A 15,611-nucleotide genomic window follows, 5' to 3' on the forward strand; every position below is an offset into this window, starting at 1 on the left:
CAGAGTTCCTTAGATTGAGATTTCTCAAATTAGAATGCCTTGTCAACATGAGAGGGAAGGAAAAAAAAAAAGAAAAAAAAAAAGACCGAGTCAGGTTGCAGGAGAGAATTAAAAGTTATTAGGAAGCAAATAGATTGCAGCTATTTTCCAGTCCCTAGAAAATAAGATAACTTTTCATATTCTCATCCTTCCTCTAATGGATTTATCAAGAGTTGATGAAATTTATCACGTGTAACTTCGAAAAGCCTTTCCTTTTTTCTAAAAGCATCTATTCTGCAAGCTGCAGCCAACAGTTTTGAACACTACCACTTACCATAGGGTTCCTCATGACAGAAATTGCCACTGAGGTGAGCTCGGTTGATTGCAGCAGAGTGCTAATAACATTGAGGCTGTGGATGGTTGTTGATCCCTGTATGGGTCATTCACTTAAGAATTGGACTCAGTGATACTTCCATTTCAGAACATTCTGTGATTCTGTAAAATCTAATGCAATGTAATAAAAAAGCATTTCCTGCTGTGAAGAAAAGAGGGATTTTAATCTGTTAAAGGGTCTGAGGGCCCTCTGAAAAAATTAAGACCTATGGAAGACAAGTAGCATTTTTTAGGTTTAGCTCAATGACTGCATTTAGCTCTAGACAGGCAAAAATTTAAAGATTTATCAGCTGAATACTGACGGATATTTCCAACAGTGTTTGTAAGCTCTCTAGTACAAGGATCCTGTCTTTTGTTATGTGCCAGGATGATGGCTAACACAGCTAGGTTCTGATTCAGCACTGGGCTTGGCAGATGATAATAATAGATTAAAAAGAAAAGGGATATTGCAGGAGTTTGATGAGCACATTTGAGTATAAATAGAATCCTTTCTCATCTGGTGCTCGAGAGTTCCTATCTTATACGCAGCAAATGTCTGAATAGGCAGGAATGTGAAAAGCAAAGATAGTGGCTTCACAATAGCAGTGTAAAAGTTCTTTCAGTTGGTCCTTTTCTTCCCCTTATATTTTCTGGCAAGAATTTATCACCAGTTCTCACTGGCAGCTGGAACAGTTTTTGCATAACCAAATAGTGAAATTTCAGAAGATCTTAGCATGCACTTCCCCTGTAAAAAAAATCACAGCCAACTGATTTTTCACTCTTTTCTGTTTTGTTGTTTTTGTAGTTGGCAGCAATTCTATTTTCCAGTGTATGCCAGCTCCCTAGCAAAACTAAGGAAGCCCTTGTTCATATATAATTCTTCTCTTTTTTGAGGAAAAAAGGGTATAGCCCAAAACTTTTGCCACATCTTTTCTTTTAAACTTCTAATCAAACATAATTTAATCCTACCCCTGTTCCATCTTTGTGTTCAGAGACATGCAGAAATTTCCTCTGTTCTTACTTTTCCCACAACTGGATAACATCCTCTTCTCCAGTAAGAATATATTTGTACAACGTGCACTTAAAGAGAAACTTAGAGAAACTGATTTCTGCTAGAGATGCCCATTCATCATTCAATGTTTCTAAGCTTTGTCTCATTTCCATATTTGAGAATTCTACTTATTATTACTTCAATTATTTTCTAATAAGTTTGCTTGGCTTTTGTGTTGCCTTTTCTAAAATGTTTCATGTAAACATTTAGAATTCCAGAAATTAACATCTATACCCAAGATAAAAGCACTTAATAACTTTACTCCCCTTCATGTGGAACATTTGAAGACATAAATACCTGCTTTGTAAATGAAGCAATATTTGTGTAGTGCATTGAAGTGTTAAGACTGATAGTTTTGAGCTACATAAGCCCTAAAAATGGATTTTACTCATCTCTAACTGTTCTTATGGATTGTTCTCTCTTACACCTTCTAAGACACTAACAGTTGCTTGATTGTCACTATAATGATAAAAAATTATTCCCAAAAATGTACTTCATAAATTTTCATGAATCTACCCATTTGCAAAGCTGTACAAAATTTTAAACTCCAACTGAAATAATGCATAAATAATGTATATTTAGCAAGATACTTGTGGTAAAAGAGAAATCCTTCCTGTTAGATTCACTGTAAAAATGGGCACAGAGCTTTGAGTAGATTTTCTACAATGAACTAAATTAAGAAGAGATGTGATTTTATACCACCTTAGCAAAAAACTTCTTTGAACACTAGCAAATTATAATTTAAATTTATCAACTAGTAACAGTTGTTAACCAAAATAACATATGAATTCCCATTCAGTGTGTGGTACAAACTTCATTGAAATCCTTATTATGAAGTGTTTAGCTATAACTTCTGGGTGTAAATGTGTCTTTTATATGTATGATTGAGGAAAGAGACCCTTAGTGTCTGATTTTATTCCCAAATCTCTCAAACATTCCACTGTGGCATGTCCATCCACTCCATTATTTTATGAGGAGTTTTTACAGCAATTTACAGAAGTAGTGGCATAAGTTACTATTTGCTCATGGCATCTGATTCTATTCCTCAAAGCTGTGAAATACTTCTTGTCTGTAAAACTAATGACTACAAGATATCAAAATCAACCATGACATAGACTGAACTCAGAAAAACAACAGCCAGTTCAAACTGAAGAAATCCATAGTTTGAGGATCCTGAATTCAATATGAAGAATGTTGCTACAATTTTCTGCTCAAAAGAGACCATTTGTGGGATTGCAATGAGAAAAACCTTTCAGAAATTAATTCTGAGTTGTCTTCATTTTCTGCTCCACCTAGAGCATTCTACCTTTTTACTAACCTATAATGCTTTTTCCAGCATTTAATCCAGTCCTGTCTAGATCACAACTTCTATTAATCAGTAGGCTAAAATAGCTAGTCAGATGAGGTAACTTTATCACAAGTTTAATTCTTTTAATTTCAAAACAGTTTGACTAGCTAGAAGTACTAACTTATAAGCTAAATATTGGTTCCCAAACACCATGTTTATTACCTCATGGGAGAAAGCCCTAAAAGTTATTTGATTAAACATGTAATTGCATTCTGCCAAAGAGAGATATTTCAGGATTTTCCTATCATTTCAAAATCTATAAGCCTAATAAAGACACTCTAGAATAATTTCTTGGATTTCTTTCTGTGAAGGAAATGAGAGGATCTGTTATGCATCCAATAAATGGAAAATAACTTTTTTTGGATAAGGTTCAAATAAAATGAAGAGGCTAATAGTATACTTAAAACAGCCACAACTATAATCAGAAAACCTTTGAAACAACCTTCAAGGTGCTTACGCTTCTGCAAGTTTTCCTCTTTCCTGGCCCTAGCCATGGAATTACATCTGAGAAGCAGAGAACACTCTATACACTGATGTAAACAAACACAATTGCAATTTAAATTTTCCTACCAGTAAAAGAGCTAGCTTAAAAACACAGTATTTGCTTTCCTCTATGCAGAGCACTTTGCTATATAAGTAAATACTGCTGTTTAGTGAAAGGCAAGCACATATTTTTAGTCCTAGAAATATTAGTACTGCCATATTGTCATGAAATACTGCATACTGCTTGAAGCATGCAATTTTGCCTTGTAGAATATGGCATGTATAAGTAAGAGTAAACCTCTGACTTTGCCCAAAATGTAATGAGAAATTTGTCCAGGATCTTATTTTTAGCTGCACCACTGGAAACAAATTCATCTTCAGTGAGGGCCAGTCAAGAAAAATTGTGTTCAGGAGGACAAAGGTTTCTATTTAGCCAACCAGCAACATGGTTCTGAAAACCCCAGTGCCAATTATGTGTATTTGTCTCCAAGGTAAGTTACAGTAAATATTAGGCAAACTGAAACAGTGTTGAACTCTTAGCAAAGGAATATGGCCAAACGCCAATCACCAGCAAAAGACAGAAGAATCTCTGCTACTGCCACCTTCAGTGCTCCACAAATGCCTAGCTGCCTAAATTAATAGAACAGCCACTGAGATAAATAATTTTTTTAGTCTTCTTCTGCAGAGAATTATGAGTGGGGTAGCTCTACTTCTGTTTCCTCATGATGGCTGCTGTTGGGGCTCAGCTCAGAAAGGAAGCCTCCCTGGATTCCATGTACTGTAATTAGCTGCTTAAATTACAGCCTCACCCAGCTACAATCACAGAGCTATTTTACTATGTCTTGTACAAACATTCAGTAAAAAAAAACCCTATCTCTGCTTAAAGAGATTGAAAATGAGAGAGTGACACAACTTTCAGTAGCTTTCAGTGGAGGCAACTTATGCATACCACACAGGTCTTCCAATGATATATTTTTATTAATTTTTAACAGGTCTCCTATCTAGCTGTTCCTTTCAGGACATTTAAAACAGGGGGGTTCTGTGAGGTAATTTGAAGGCTAAGATAATGATTTTCTGAAGTCATCCCACATTATAATACATACCCTCAGGAAAGTATAAAGGTAGTGAGTTTTGCTTCATTCTCTGATGGAAGAAAGAGACACATCTCTATTATTCATAATAAGAATTAGCACAGAGAACTTAACACATCTGTGCGCTTGCCAAATTGAATTATAGTTTTTGACCTTGAAGAGGAAAAAAATCAGAACTATCAACGTATCTCAAGCTTAGACAAAAATGACTCTACTAGAAAGCAGGAAAGATTTCCAATGGATTTGAGAAGATTTTAGATGGAGGTTTACAAGAAATATGCTTTTTTATTTATAGCCTTCAACCTGAAAAGCCTTGCTTTAGAATAAGAAAACAAAGTAGATCCATAGATAAAAATAAGGGAGTTTACCTCCACCATGTCTTACTTCTCAAGCATAGAATCCTATCATTATTACTTGATTGTTTAAGCATCCAGGCAAGTGTGGCATTTCAAAAACCTGACAGCAACTGGCAAGGACACATAGTCTGAAGAGCTCTTGCCATGAAGAGATGAAATAAGTGAGGCCTATCAGGAAAATGAAACTAAGCTCATATTCTGAGCAAGTGTCAGTGAATAAAGTCTATTCTTCTGATGAAAAATACTTCAACTTTCAGTAAGTTTCATCCAAATAAAATTGCCATTGTCAAGCAAAAATTTTACCATTAATTAGAAGTTCCATTTCATGAAAAAAAGCATATTAGTGCACCTACTTTAGTTTTCTGTCTGGAACCTTAGCCAACTTCAAAACTTGGTAATTGCAAACATATATTGATTTAGTAATTATTAAATATTTCTTAATTGAATAATTCTTAAATTTTCTAATTCAAAAGTCAGTGGACATTCAGAACAATTATTCTGCATATTACATATATTGTCTTTGAATTTAAGCTACGTGAATTTGCTTCTAAAATATGTGGAAATTTGATATTCTGCCTTCTTTTCTTAATAGTCTGTTTATTTTTTGAATCTGTTTCAAGCAAAAGCTTTTTGTAAATTTAGTTTAATTGTATTTCAGATGGTAACAACCTTTCAAGTGGCTCTTCTTCAGGTAAATCTATCTTCTAAAATTCTGTCTACAAAAGTCTTTTTATTGCTTTGTTCTGGCTATATTATTTCAAGATCTCATTACATTTTATATATTTCTAGAAGAGTGCAAGTCATAATATGGCTCTTGCTCTCACTGTCTGAATATTTATTTCTGCAAAAATATAGATATAAAAGGTAAACTATTAAATTTAGTATAATTATATGACATATAAAATCCAAATTTAATGATACTTCTCATCCTATTATTACTGAAAGTTGCAGTATGCAGAGCATAAAAAACTTCAATCAATATATGAGACAAAACACATTGCAGAAATGGATAGTGGTTTATGAATTCAGTGTTAAAACATAGCAAACATCTTCAGGCTTCCTGTCTCAGAGAAAAGCAATATTTTTTATCCTATGAAGCCTGGCAGCCAAGGTGATGAAGGGCTGAGAACTTCTTGAGAGTTTGGTTTAATAGACAGAATAAATTATTTTTCCCAGCTGCCAAAAAAACCACCATAGTCATACCAAGACAGCTAAATATTGTGCTAGGTAATAAATAATTTAGATATAAAATTTTCTGTGATGCTTGCTCTTTTATTTCATTGCAGTTATTTACTTATTTTTTTCTGTCATACTTCTAATCATATTTAAGAAATAAAAATGCAAGAAGTAAAATCTCTTTCTGAGAGGACAAAAAATTCTTCTTTCATACATCTTTTTTACAAAAGCACTTCCTGTAAGTTAATGAATAAGATAAAGTAAAATGACATTTCTATCGACAAGTGGAAGAAAAACATGTAAATGTACCAATTGGTATTAACATTCAAGGATATCAAGATTATGACTTTTGAGGGACATCCTGTTTCCATTGGTCTGACTAAATTCACTCATCAACCACACACAGCAGAGCCTCACAAGCAGTCAGAGACTTCATTCCGTTCCTTTCATATTCTGATAGATTCCTATGTGCAGATATCAAAGTAAAATCTTTCTCACTTACAAGAGAACATAAAGATTGCTGGTTTCTTATACTTGTAGAAGACACATGCAACCTTAAATTTTACAGAAAACTAAAAGTGCCAAAATTAAAGGAGACCACACCAGAGGATAAAAAATATAAGGGTATTCAGTGTCTGAGAATTATGAGTTCTAGCTTCTAATGTTAATAATTGCATATGCCTTGTTTTTTCCCTTCTGAAAATAAATTATTTAATGAGCAGAGCAAGAAAATTATCCACTTAAGTATGCTTCAATACGTTTTGGGAAAAAGAACTGAAAAAAACCATAATTGTCTCTTTCTGTAATTCTTTGTCCCAAGGCCTGCTGTGCCCAGACAGAAAATAAGGCATTATCACATGAGTTGCTAGATGGTATTTCCAAGCCTTTGAGCAGCAATTCAATAACTATCTGTGACATATTTCTGATAACCTAAATCCTGGAATTCTGTGACATTCAATTATGAGAAAATATTTCAGTGAAGGTCTGACTTGCGCTACTATTGTGAAAGCAATTTTGCTTATTCTTTGGGGAAGGTTTCAGAATAAAGGTATTATGGAATTAGCCCATGCTCTGGAGGACAATCTGTCATAATTGCCCTATCTTACCTGCCCTTGTCAAGAAATCTGTTTAAAATAGGTTGATCATTGTGGATATGTATGTTCTATTCTTTAATCCTAGATATTGAAAAAGTAACATATGTTTCATATTAGACCAGTCATTCAGTATTGTAAAACTATCCAAGACCTGATTTTCTTCAACACCCTACCACAGACAACAGGTTGTACAGAAACATGAGCAGCTCACTTTGGTTCAGCTCTCAGCCTAGGAGAAGTGGCATATCACATCAGAAAACAGTTCTGACAGTTTCTACACCTCACATAGACAACCTTCTGTAAACTCCTTGTATATCTGAGCTCCTTTGATTTGATTTTGGAAAGTCTAAATCTAGAGAAAGTTGAAACAAATACACTAAATCTAGCTGCCAGCTAGACCAGCCAATATTTTTCCTTTTGCTTTCACATTCTGGGGTTTGGATAACTGCTTTGCATCAGCATGAAAATAACAATACTACTAGTGGTGCTACAAAAGCTGGCTGAGCAATTCTTTGAGGAGCGATCACAATTTCTCAGCAGCCATCTCTTAGGATTACCCTTCTTCAGTGCTTGGGATGGTATTGCAGGAATCCCATTGACATGGCCTAAACAAACTTTGGGACATAACACACCATCTACCACTACCCAGAGACCACTAAAAAATTACAGAGAAGGTAAAACTCTCTCAGCTGCAGGCATTTCTCTGACTTAGCCACTGTGTCTTGTATGTAAATATACATTTTCATCACTAGAAATTTGGGGAATACCTTCACTATATCAAGGCAACGATCAGGCCAAATATAATTTCCCTTTCTTTTATGAAATATTTTCACAGAACAGACACAAGAATCACTAGCCATGCAAGTGTATTGGGTTACAAAAGAAATTCTTGTTCAGATATTTTTGCTGGAATCGTCTTGTATTGATGGGGCAGAAAATTTGCAATCATGATTGTAGCTGTTGATAAGGTCTTTTGGGAATTAATTTTCATTTTTCCTTTTTTTTTTCCTGACACAAAATCCCATATGGTTGTATTCAGTGTCTAAGAATAACAATTTTCTATAATGTTAGCACTTCTTATTGCAATACATATGGAAAAACAAGGATATTAATTTTTCTTATCAAGATAGGGTTTTTCCCTGCATTTCTTCCCCAAAACTATTAATCTAAACATTTTCTTTCCATGAATACTAAGTCTTCTCCTTTGATCTCCCAAAATATGAGACAGAATTAAAAAAAGGTTCCCGAACACAAAAAAAGTTGATTTGCATTTGAGACTTTGGAGACAATTCTATCTGCAAACAGTTTAGAAGAGTCCCATATCATCTACAGTGATATTTTTGGACTGAGTTCTACTATTTAGAAACTTTAACAGCTGTGCAACCAACAGATTAACTCATTTGCAAATAACTTATTCAGTAAAGTTAGCTATAAAGGAGGAGGTGGAATGTACGCCTGGAATTGTGACTCAGGCTCAACTGCTTTCCTCAACTGATCTTAGGAAGACACAATCATACAAATCTCTGACTCAGCATTAAGAAGAATTTGGCAATCTAGTCTTTAATAAACATAAGGATTTTAATGTAATATTATTTCTGAATTCATAGTAAATAGCCAGTTGCATCTGAAACGTGTTTGAGAATTCTAACGCGAGATTCATCAGCTCTGACATCATACTTAGACAAAGCAGGGGCTGTCAATTACAAAACAAAAGATTTCACCCCATAGGCAGAAGGCCAGGAGAGCTTCCACTGGCACTTTTATTTTATACTGGGACAGCAGGCGTGAGGCCTGAATGAATTTTGCTGCATGACAAATTGTGCTATTACACTTCCTTGCTCAGCTCAGATCAGTAAACTACACAAATTCTGAATGGGCCCCCTGATAACTTTAGCTACAGGAGAGAGATGAAAGTTCAACACACCATGTAGCTCATTACCTGTTCACTGAAGAATAGCAATACCCCTTCTCTTAGGAATATTCAAATTAGAAAGCAGGAAATAGGGTTTGAGACTATTTATTACAGTATATAGAAGAAAAGCAAAAAGCTGCTCATCTAAGTTTTCTATTTTACGCCCAAAAGTCTTAACAAGAAGCAAAATTCTCGCTGAGTATTCTTTCCAGCTGAACTGCAGTTAGACAGCTAAATCAGTAATGCAGTATAACGTGGTCATATTAACGTGGTGAGGCAGAAAAGACCATCTGCAGCACCATGAATATGACTAAAATAGAGTGCCAACAAAAAGCCTTGAATAGTGTCTAATGCCAGAAATCCTTATGAATGGTGTTTTTAAGAATTTCAGCGTAATTGATAAAAAAGAGCATTATAGGGTTTTTTTTCACTTTGGACGCAATAAGCTTTCAAAATTTATTTAAAAGCACCTTTACAGCTCAATTCTGCGTGGATTAAAAAATAGTATTTTTTTAACTTTCTTCACCAATTTTAACTGTGAGCAGTTGTAGTGTTCAAGCTTACTTAGTAAGTTAGAAGAAATCTACACACTCCCAAGATTCACTCTGAATATCACTGTGAATATACTGTGTAGACTGAAAATTGGCACTTTTAATTGCTGTTTTAAAGATGCATGACTCTGGTTTATGTAACAGAGGCTTCTGTCTATTTTATTGTTGGGTGTATATGCTTGGAGTGATAAATTCAATGCTAAATATTTGGAATTCAACAAACTTTTTCAAAAATTGTCAAGGACAAAAAAGTACTATCACTACATGGATTTATATTTTAAAGTAGGGAAAAAGGTGGAAATAAATCACCATATTTCTAAACACTTGGATGTTATCAACAGTCTCACAGGTTTTTTATTTTGTAGTACATCTTCAATTACTTTGATAAAAAGGGTTCTAATAATGAGGTGAGAATGCAAAAAAATTATTCAGACTATTACATGAGATTCAAAGACTTATGCAAGGATGCTGAGTGGCCAAGTGATAAAACAGCAAAAGCAATTTTTTTGCAGACACAATATTAGAGACTAAATTATCTATTACCAAACAACAAAAAAAAATTCTCAGCTGCTGCAAAAATATTGTAAATTAGCACAGTTAGAAAAATAATTCAAAAATGCAATTAAATATTGGTAATTGTAAGGAAGTGAACTAAGGTCAAAACAAAAAGCCATTCTATCACTGCATTGATCCCTAAGTCTGGGAGTAGCTCAGGCCATTGTCATGAAGGATTACATTAGAAATAAAAAGTAACTGAGAAGAGTGAGAAGGATGTTCAGAGGTACACAATACAGTTACACAGGAGTTCTTCAGCTTGCAGGTATACAGGTATACAGGGAGCAATTCAGCAGATGCATGAAAAGCTGTAAATATATTAAGACTATATTGAGACTATAAAAAGGGAATAATTATTAGCTGGTTTCTATAGGAACTAGAACCCTCCCAAAGGCATCAAGAGTATAGCAAGTAAGGGGAAGTATTTTTTACAAACATATGCTAAAATTATGGAGTTCTATTGTATAGAATGTTTTGCAGATCAAACTACAACCATTTTTTAAAAACACTGAGACAAATTCATAGAAGAAAGGTACACCAAACATTCAGTTTGTGGTTTGAGCAAACAACCTCTAGCACAGGAATTTTCTGAAATTCAGATAGCTAGAAACTGAGTAAATTTATTGAGAGAAATAACACAATGTAATGACTCTAAATTTCTTTCTTCATGTATCCACCACTGGAAAGTATCAAGGTCCAACAGTGTGCTAGATGGACCTTTGGTGTCATCCAGTACAGCAGCTTTAGGTCTTTGATACGTTTTCCTGAGCAGGGTACTCTCACCTTCATTCATTTAGAATTCAAAATACAATTCTGTATTCAATACTAAATATATAGGACATCCATTTTAAAACATTAAGTGATTAAGCTGGGGCATCTATTGTTCTCCAATTACTGTCTGCCGTGGGCATAAAAGAAAGACTATTTCAAAACATATCAGTATCAAATAATAGATTACAGTGGTAAATATTAATAAATGTTAGGTAGCTACAAATTCTGGCAATTTAAACAGACTGAAAACAAAATCTTATCCCAAACTGAACTTCCTATCCCAGAAAGAGACAATAAGAATATACTTTGAAATATTCTCCAAGAAATCATTTCACATTGATTCACTGTTGAAAACATTTATATAGCGAAGCAATGAGATGCAAAAGTTATTTAATAAGTCAAACTGTTTATACAATCATACCTGATCATTTCAAATTTTAAATTATTTTATTTTGTTAAACTTTCTTTAGCATTGCTTTTTCTAAACAGTTTAATACCTTTTCTGTACATCTGAAGTCCCCACGCCTCCATCTGTGATTTGTATTACACAAAACCTTACAGTATTTGTTATTTAGGTTTGGTTTTTTAGAAGGGTATTCTGTAAATTCTGCAATTCTTCCTCTATAGTTTCTTTCTATGCACCATGTTATACTCTTCCTCTCAGCTGCTGACATTTCTTACCATTACACAAAGTGTTAATTTTCCACACACTCAGGATAGTCTCCCCTGCCATTCAACATATCAAACCTAACTCAGCCCATCCCATGTAAATGTAAACAATAATTGTATAGGTGCAACTGAAGCTTGAGAGCTGTGTCACTCTTTTTTCCTTGCTTTGCTCCTTTACTTTTCATTTTAAACTTGTTAAAACTGTTTCACCTAATCATCAGATGTAAGTATTGGAGAGAATTGTAGCAAAACGGATATACAGCTTATTTCTCTATCCTAAGCAATTAGCCTTGGTATCTTCCTGTTTAACCTGTAGCCAATAAATGCAAATATCAGCAGTACATTTATAAGCCCACAGAGTTCCACTAGTATTAGAATACACAAATACCTATTTCAGGATAACTACCAAGCAAAGTGTTAGACATATTCTGGCAGTCTTTTATAGATTATAGATTTTTAATTTAGAAAGGATCATCTGAACCTCATAGCTTTTAAAATAGACTGTAGAATTAATGCTGCTATTCCCATTCTAAGCTCAAAAACTTAGGTCTAATTGAATTATGAAATCTTTTAACATCCCAGCTCTAACAAACTTGGAGTTCTATTGTATTTGTATATTTACACATTTCATTAGTAAGCATTTTAATTTATTAGGAATAGCTACTATCATTTATTGTAAGTGAAAAAAAGATTATTTTAATGACCAGACACCAATGTGTAACATTTTCTTCTGTTTCTGTGTATTTACACGTAGGCAGACTTTTTGGGTTCCGGCTACCTGGATTGAGACTTCTGACCTACAGAAAGCAGTCCTTACCCCAGGAAGATCCCGATGCAGTCATAATCGATTCATCCAAGCACAGCGACGACTCAGTGGCAATGAAGCACTTTAAATCACCTACGAAAGAAAGCTGTAGTCCCTCAGAAGTGGATGATACAAAAGCACTGATTCAACACAGTAAATGTTCACCTTTGGTTAATATATCTGGACCTCTTGACCACTCATCACCTAAGCAGCAGTGGGACAGACTTTACCCTGACATGATACAGACAAGCAATCCACTAACCCATTCCAGATCAAAGGAAAGTATTTGTAGTATACGGAGAGCCTCTTCGGTACATGACATAGAAGGCTTTAATGTCCATCCCAAGAACATTTTTAGGGACCGTCACGCAAGTGAAGGTATGGTAGAAAGTCAATCACTATTCTCTGATGTACTAAAAAAGGAATATTTTCAATATTTCACAGTAATAATCATCACTTTGTAAACAAAGCTAAATATAATGACTCAATGGTGCATTGAAAATATTAAGGGCCCAAATATGCCAGGCTTATTGTTTTCCATTTTCAAGGAGACTAATGGAATCATGGTGTTGATCTTCTCTATAGGGATATAGCAAATATTGGGGGCAGCATTCCTAAAGGGGTTTGGGGAGAAAAAAAATCAGGTGATCAAATTATAATTGCATGTACTGTTCTCTCCTATACTTACAGATATTAGATTGTTGTTGATTGTATGAAATCTTACTTCAGAGACTGATAGTTTATTTCTCTTAAATCTGTAATGTGCAGATTTTGCATTCACTGATCCAACACTGAGACATGCTTTTTCTCTCATGCTGAAGAAAATATCCTCAGCAACTCCATGCTTTGTGTAATGAATAGTGAAATACTTAGTGAAATGGTGAATTGCTCAGTGTAAACTTAATTTAAGTGTGATTTTCTCCTTGTGCTATTATATTAATTTTTCATTGTAGTAGTTCCCAAATGGTCATTCTTCATCCAGTTATACATCTATGAAAATGTGTAAAAATCAGTTTGAATATTAAGTATCTTTGATTACAATGGTAGAAAGCTAACACAAAAATTACCACATAATTTTAATACTTGCTGAATGGAGGAGCAAAATTTTCTATCTCCATTTTATGGAAAAACTTTTTTCAAATGTTCAGTACTAATGAAAATAATTTCTACTATGAGGAGTCAATAATCCAATTGAAATTCTAAGGCCTCTCCCGTGATGTGATCATTTACAGTGTAAATAGACAAAACACCCTCACTCTGTTTTCACTGTGCATAAACTACAAAATAGTAGAGAACCAGGCCCTAATTTATGACATACATAGTCATTCTAGAAAAATTCAGCAGAAGAGAGGATGGCTCTCAGAAAGGCATTAGGATTAGTAACCATCCTTGATGCCATCTGCTTACAATCATGTTCGAATTGGACACCTTATGCTGAAAAGATGTTTACATTTATCCAGCAAGTCCTAATTGCCTAACTCAATGGTGAGCCATAAAACTCTATTATTGCTATAAAATTATCCATGCAAGTTAGGCAACCAAGATTCTGCTTAAATCATCTGCTCCAGCCTTGCAGTTTCTGAACAGGTAGAATGCAATATTAAGTACAACAAGTAAAAGTAAACTGCAATCCCAAAGGGCTCAACTCTTACCAAAGGAAACATACAGTTAACATATTTTCCCATTCCATTTTTATTTTGAGTTTTCCCAAATCATTCAAAAACTACTACTCTATTTGAAAATGCAAGTCAGGATTCAATTTTTTCCTACCCTTTCTAGTTCAAAAAATATTAATTGAATCAGTAAAGCAGAATTCTGAAACAAGAGAATAACATTACTTAGTTTAATACTAACTACAGTAATTTACCTTCAGTCAAATTTTAAGATAATGCAATTTAGAATAGAAATTATTTCATGTGTTAAATTAATTTATGTAGCCTTGTTGTCTATCACTTTAAAATTATCTTCACTATGCCCATTATATGTCAAAAGATATTACAGTAAAAATGACAGCTTAGCACTTTACATTCATTTAAGTGTACTGGATCAAATTCCATTATAAATTTGCCTATATGACAGCAAAAGCAACAGGGCAGGAACTGTTTCCTACACTCACCATCCAAAATGCTCTCAAGCCAGCCTCATCTGTATCACCAGCAATCCAGATTCTACAGGCAGGTACAAGTTCAGAAATGTTATTGTCTTCAGAAAGTGGACACAGCAAGATCACTGCAGCCTTCTGAAACAGCAGCAGGCTTTTGACCCCAGCTTAGCCTGATCTCCAGTACTGCTACAGATGCCTGTCCCAGGAAGGCACTGGGCTGGGAGGAAGTAAACAGCTGAGGTCGAGGGCCCAGGCTGATGTGCCATGCTCGGGAAGCTGAGGAGAAGCCAGCGAGGCCGCAGGCCTGGCAAGGCCCAGCGCCATGTCCAATGCCCCCCTGCAGGCCACAGCCTCTGCCCAGAGCAGGGCTGACCACTCCCCACAGGCTGCTGTGGCACAGCCTTAGCCTCAGAGGCGGCCTGTGAGCCCAGCCAAAGCAGGTGAATGTCTGTGTGAGCCCAAAGCACATCTGAGAGCTGGTAACCTGGGCACAGCAGGTACCTGCACCAGGAGGAAGGCTCCATTCCCTGCCAGACCCGCCTCACACCCTCAGAGCCGCAGGACACGACACAAGGGGACAGTGCCTTGCAGATCACATTATCATCACAGGAACCAGCGTGGCATCTACCTCTGCACCTGTGTGGCTTCTTTAAAATAGTGATAACAGCAGCAATAATAATATTTTCCCTGAAAAGGTTTGATATCACGAGAGGATTTAGGGCTATGTAAGCCTGTGAGGACAGAAAGCTTTGCCAGTGTCTTGTTGTGGAAAGGCAACTAAGAGCTGAAGAAAGGTTTTAAGGTGTATCTTTCTCCAGCACTTGCTCAGAAGGGCGTGGCTTAGGCTGCTGCCATGGTGAAAGCGTTTCCTCACATGAGTGTGGGCAGGCATGGTGGGGCCTGGGCGTCTGTGCTGGGACTCCTGTGCAGCCCCCCATGCCGTGCACCAACCCTGCACTTCTGCATCAGCTTCTCTCAATTATATGGGACTAATTATTTCTTCTTGGCACTTTTGCCAAGAAGAAATATTTTTTTCCTGCAATCCACTGCCAGACTTGTGGAGAAAGAATTTTATCATGTTTCTATTAAGGCAAGTTAGATAAAGCCAGTCCTCCTGCCTCGTGATCCACTCCAGACACTTTTACACATTATCTCAATCGCCAGTGATTTCACCTTCACCCAAAATCTTCATAATACAGTCAAGGAGGTGCAACAATATTTAAATTCAAACCATGCACACTTTGAAGCCGTATTTTCTGCTTTTTGTGATGTAGATTTTAGTTGTCTTTTTTTG

The 15,611-nt window shown here is 35.4% G+C and overlaps 1 protein-coding gene across 3 annotated transcripts in view; it reads left to right on the top strand.

Annotated features, from left to right (window-relative positions):
* KCNH7 (potassium voltage-gated channel subfamily H member 7) overlaps positions 1-15,611 on the top strand; it is a 206,896-nt gene that overhangs the window by 128,250 nt on the left and 63,035 nt on the right. For 2 of the 3 annotated variants that reach the window (XM_030952660.1, XM_030952662.1), the window contains exons 4-5: positions 5,339-5,371; positions 12,163-12,591. In XM_030952660.1, the coding sequence (XP_030808520.1) occupies positions 5,339-5,371; positions 12,163-12,591 (462 nt within the window). The remainder of the gene's footprint in view (positions 1-5,338; positions 5,372-12,162; positions 12,592-15,611) is intronic. The other variant, XM_030952663.1, reaches the window with a different exon arrangement.

Source organism: Camarhynchus parvulus, chromosome 7 (genome assembly GCF_901933205.1).
Source record: "Camarhynchus parvulus chromosome 7, STF_HiC, whole genome shotgun sequence".
NCBI classification, from domain to species: Eukaryota; Metazoa; Chordata; class Aves; order Passeriformes; family Thraupidae; genus Camarhynchus; species Camarhynchus parvulus.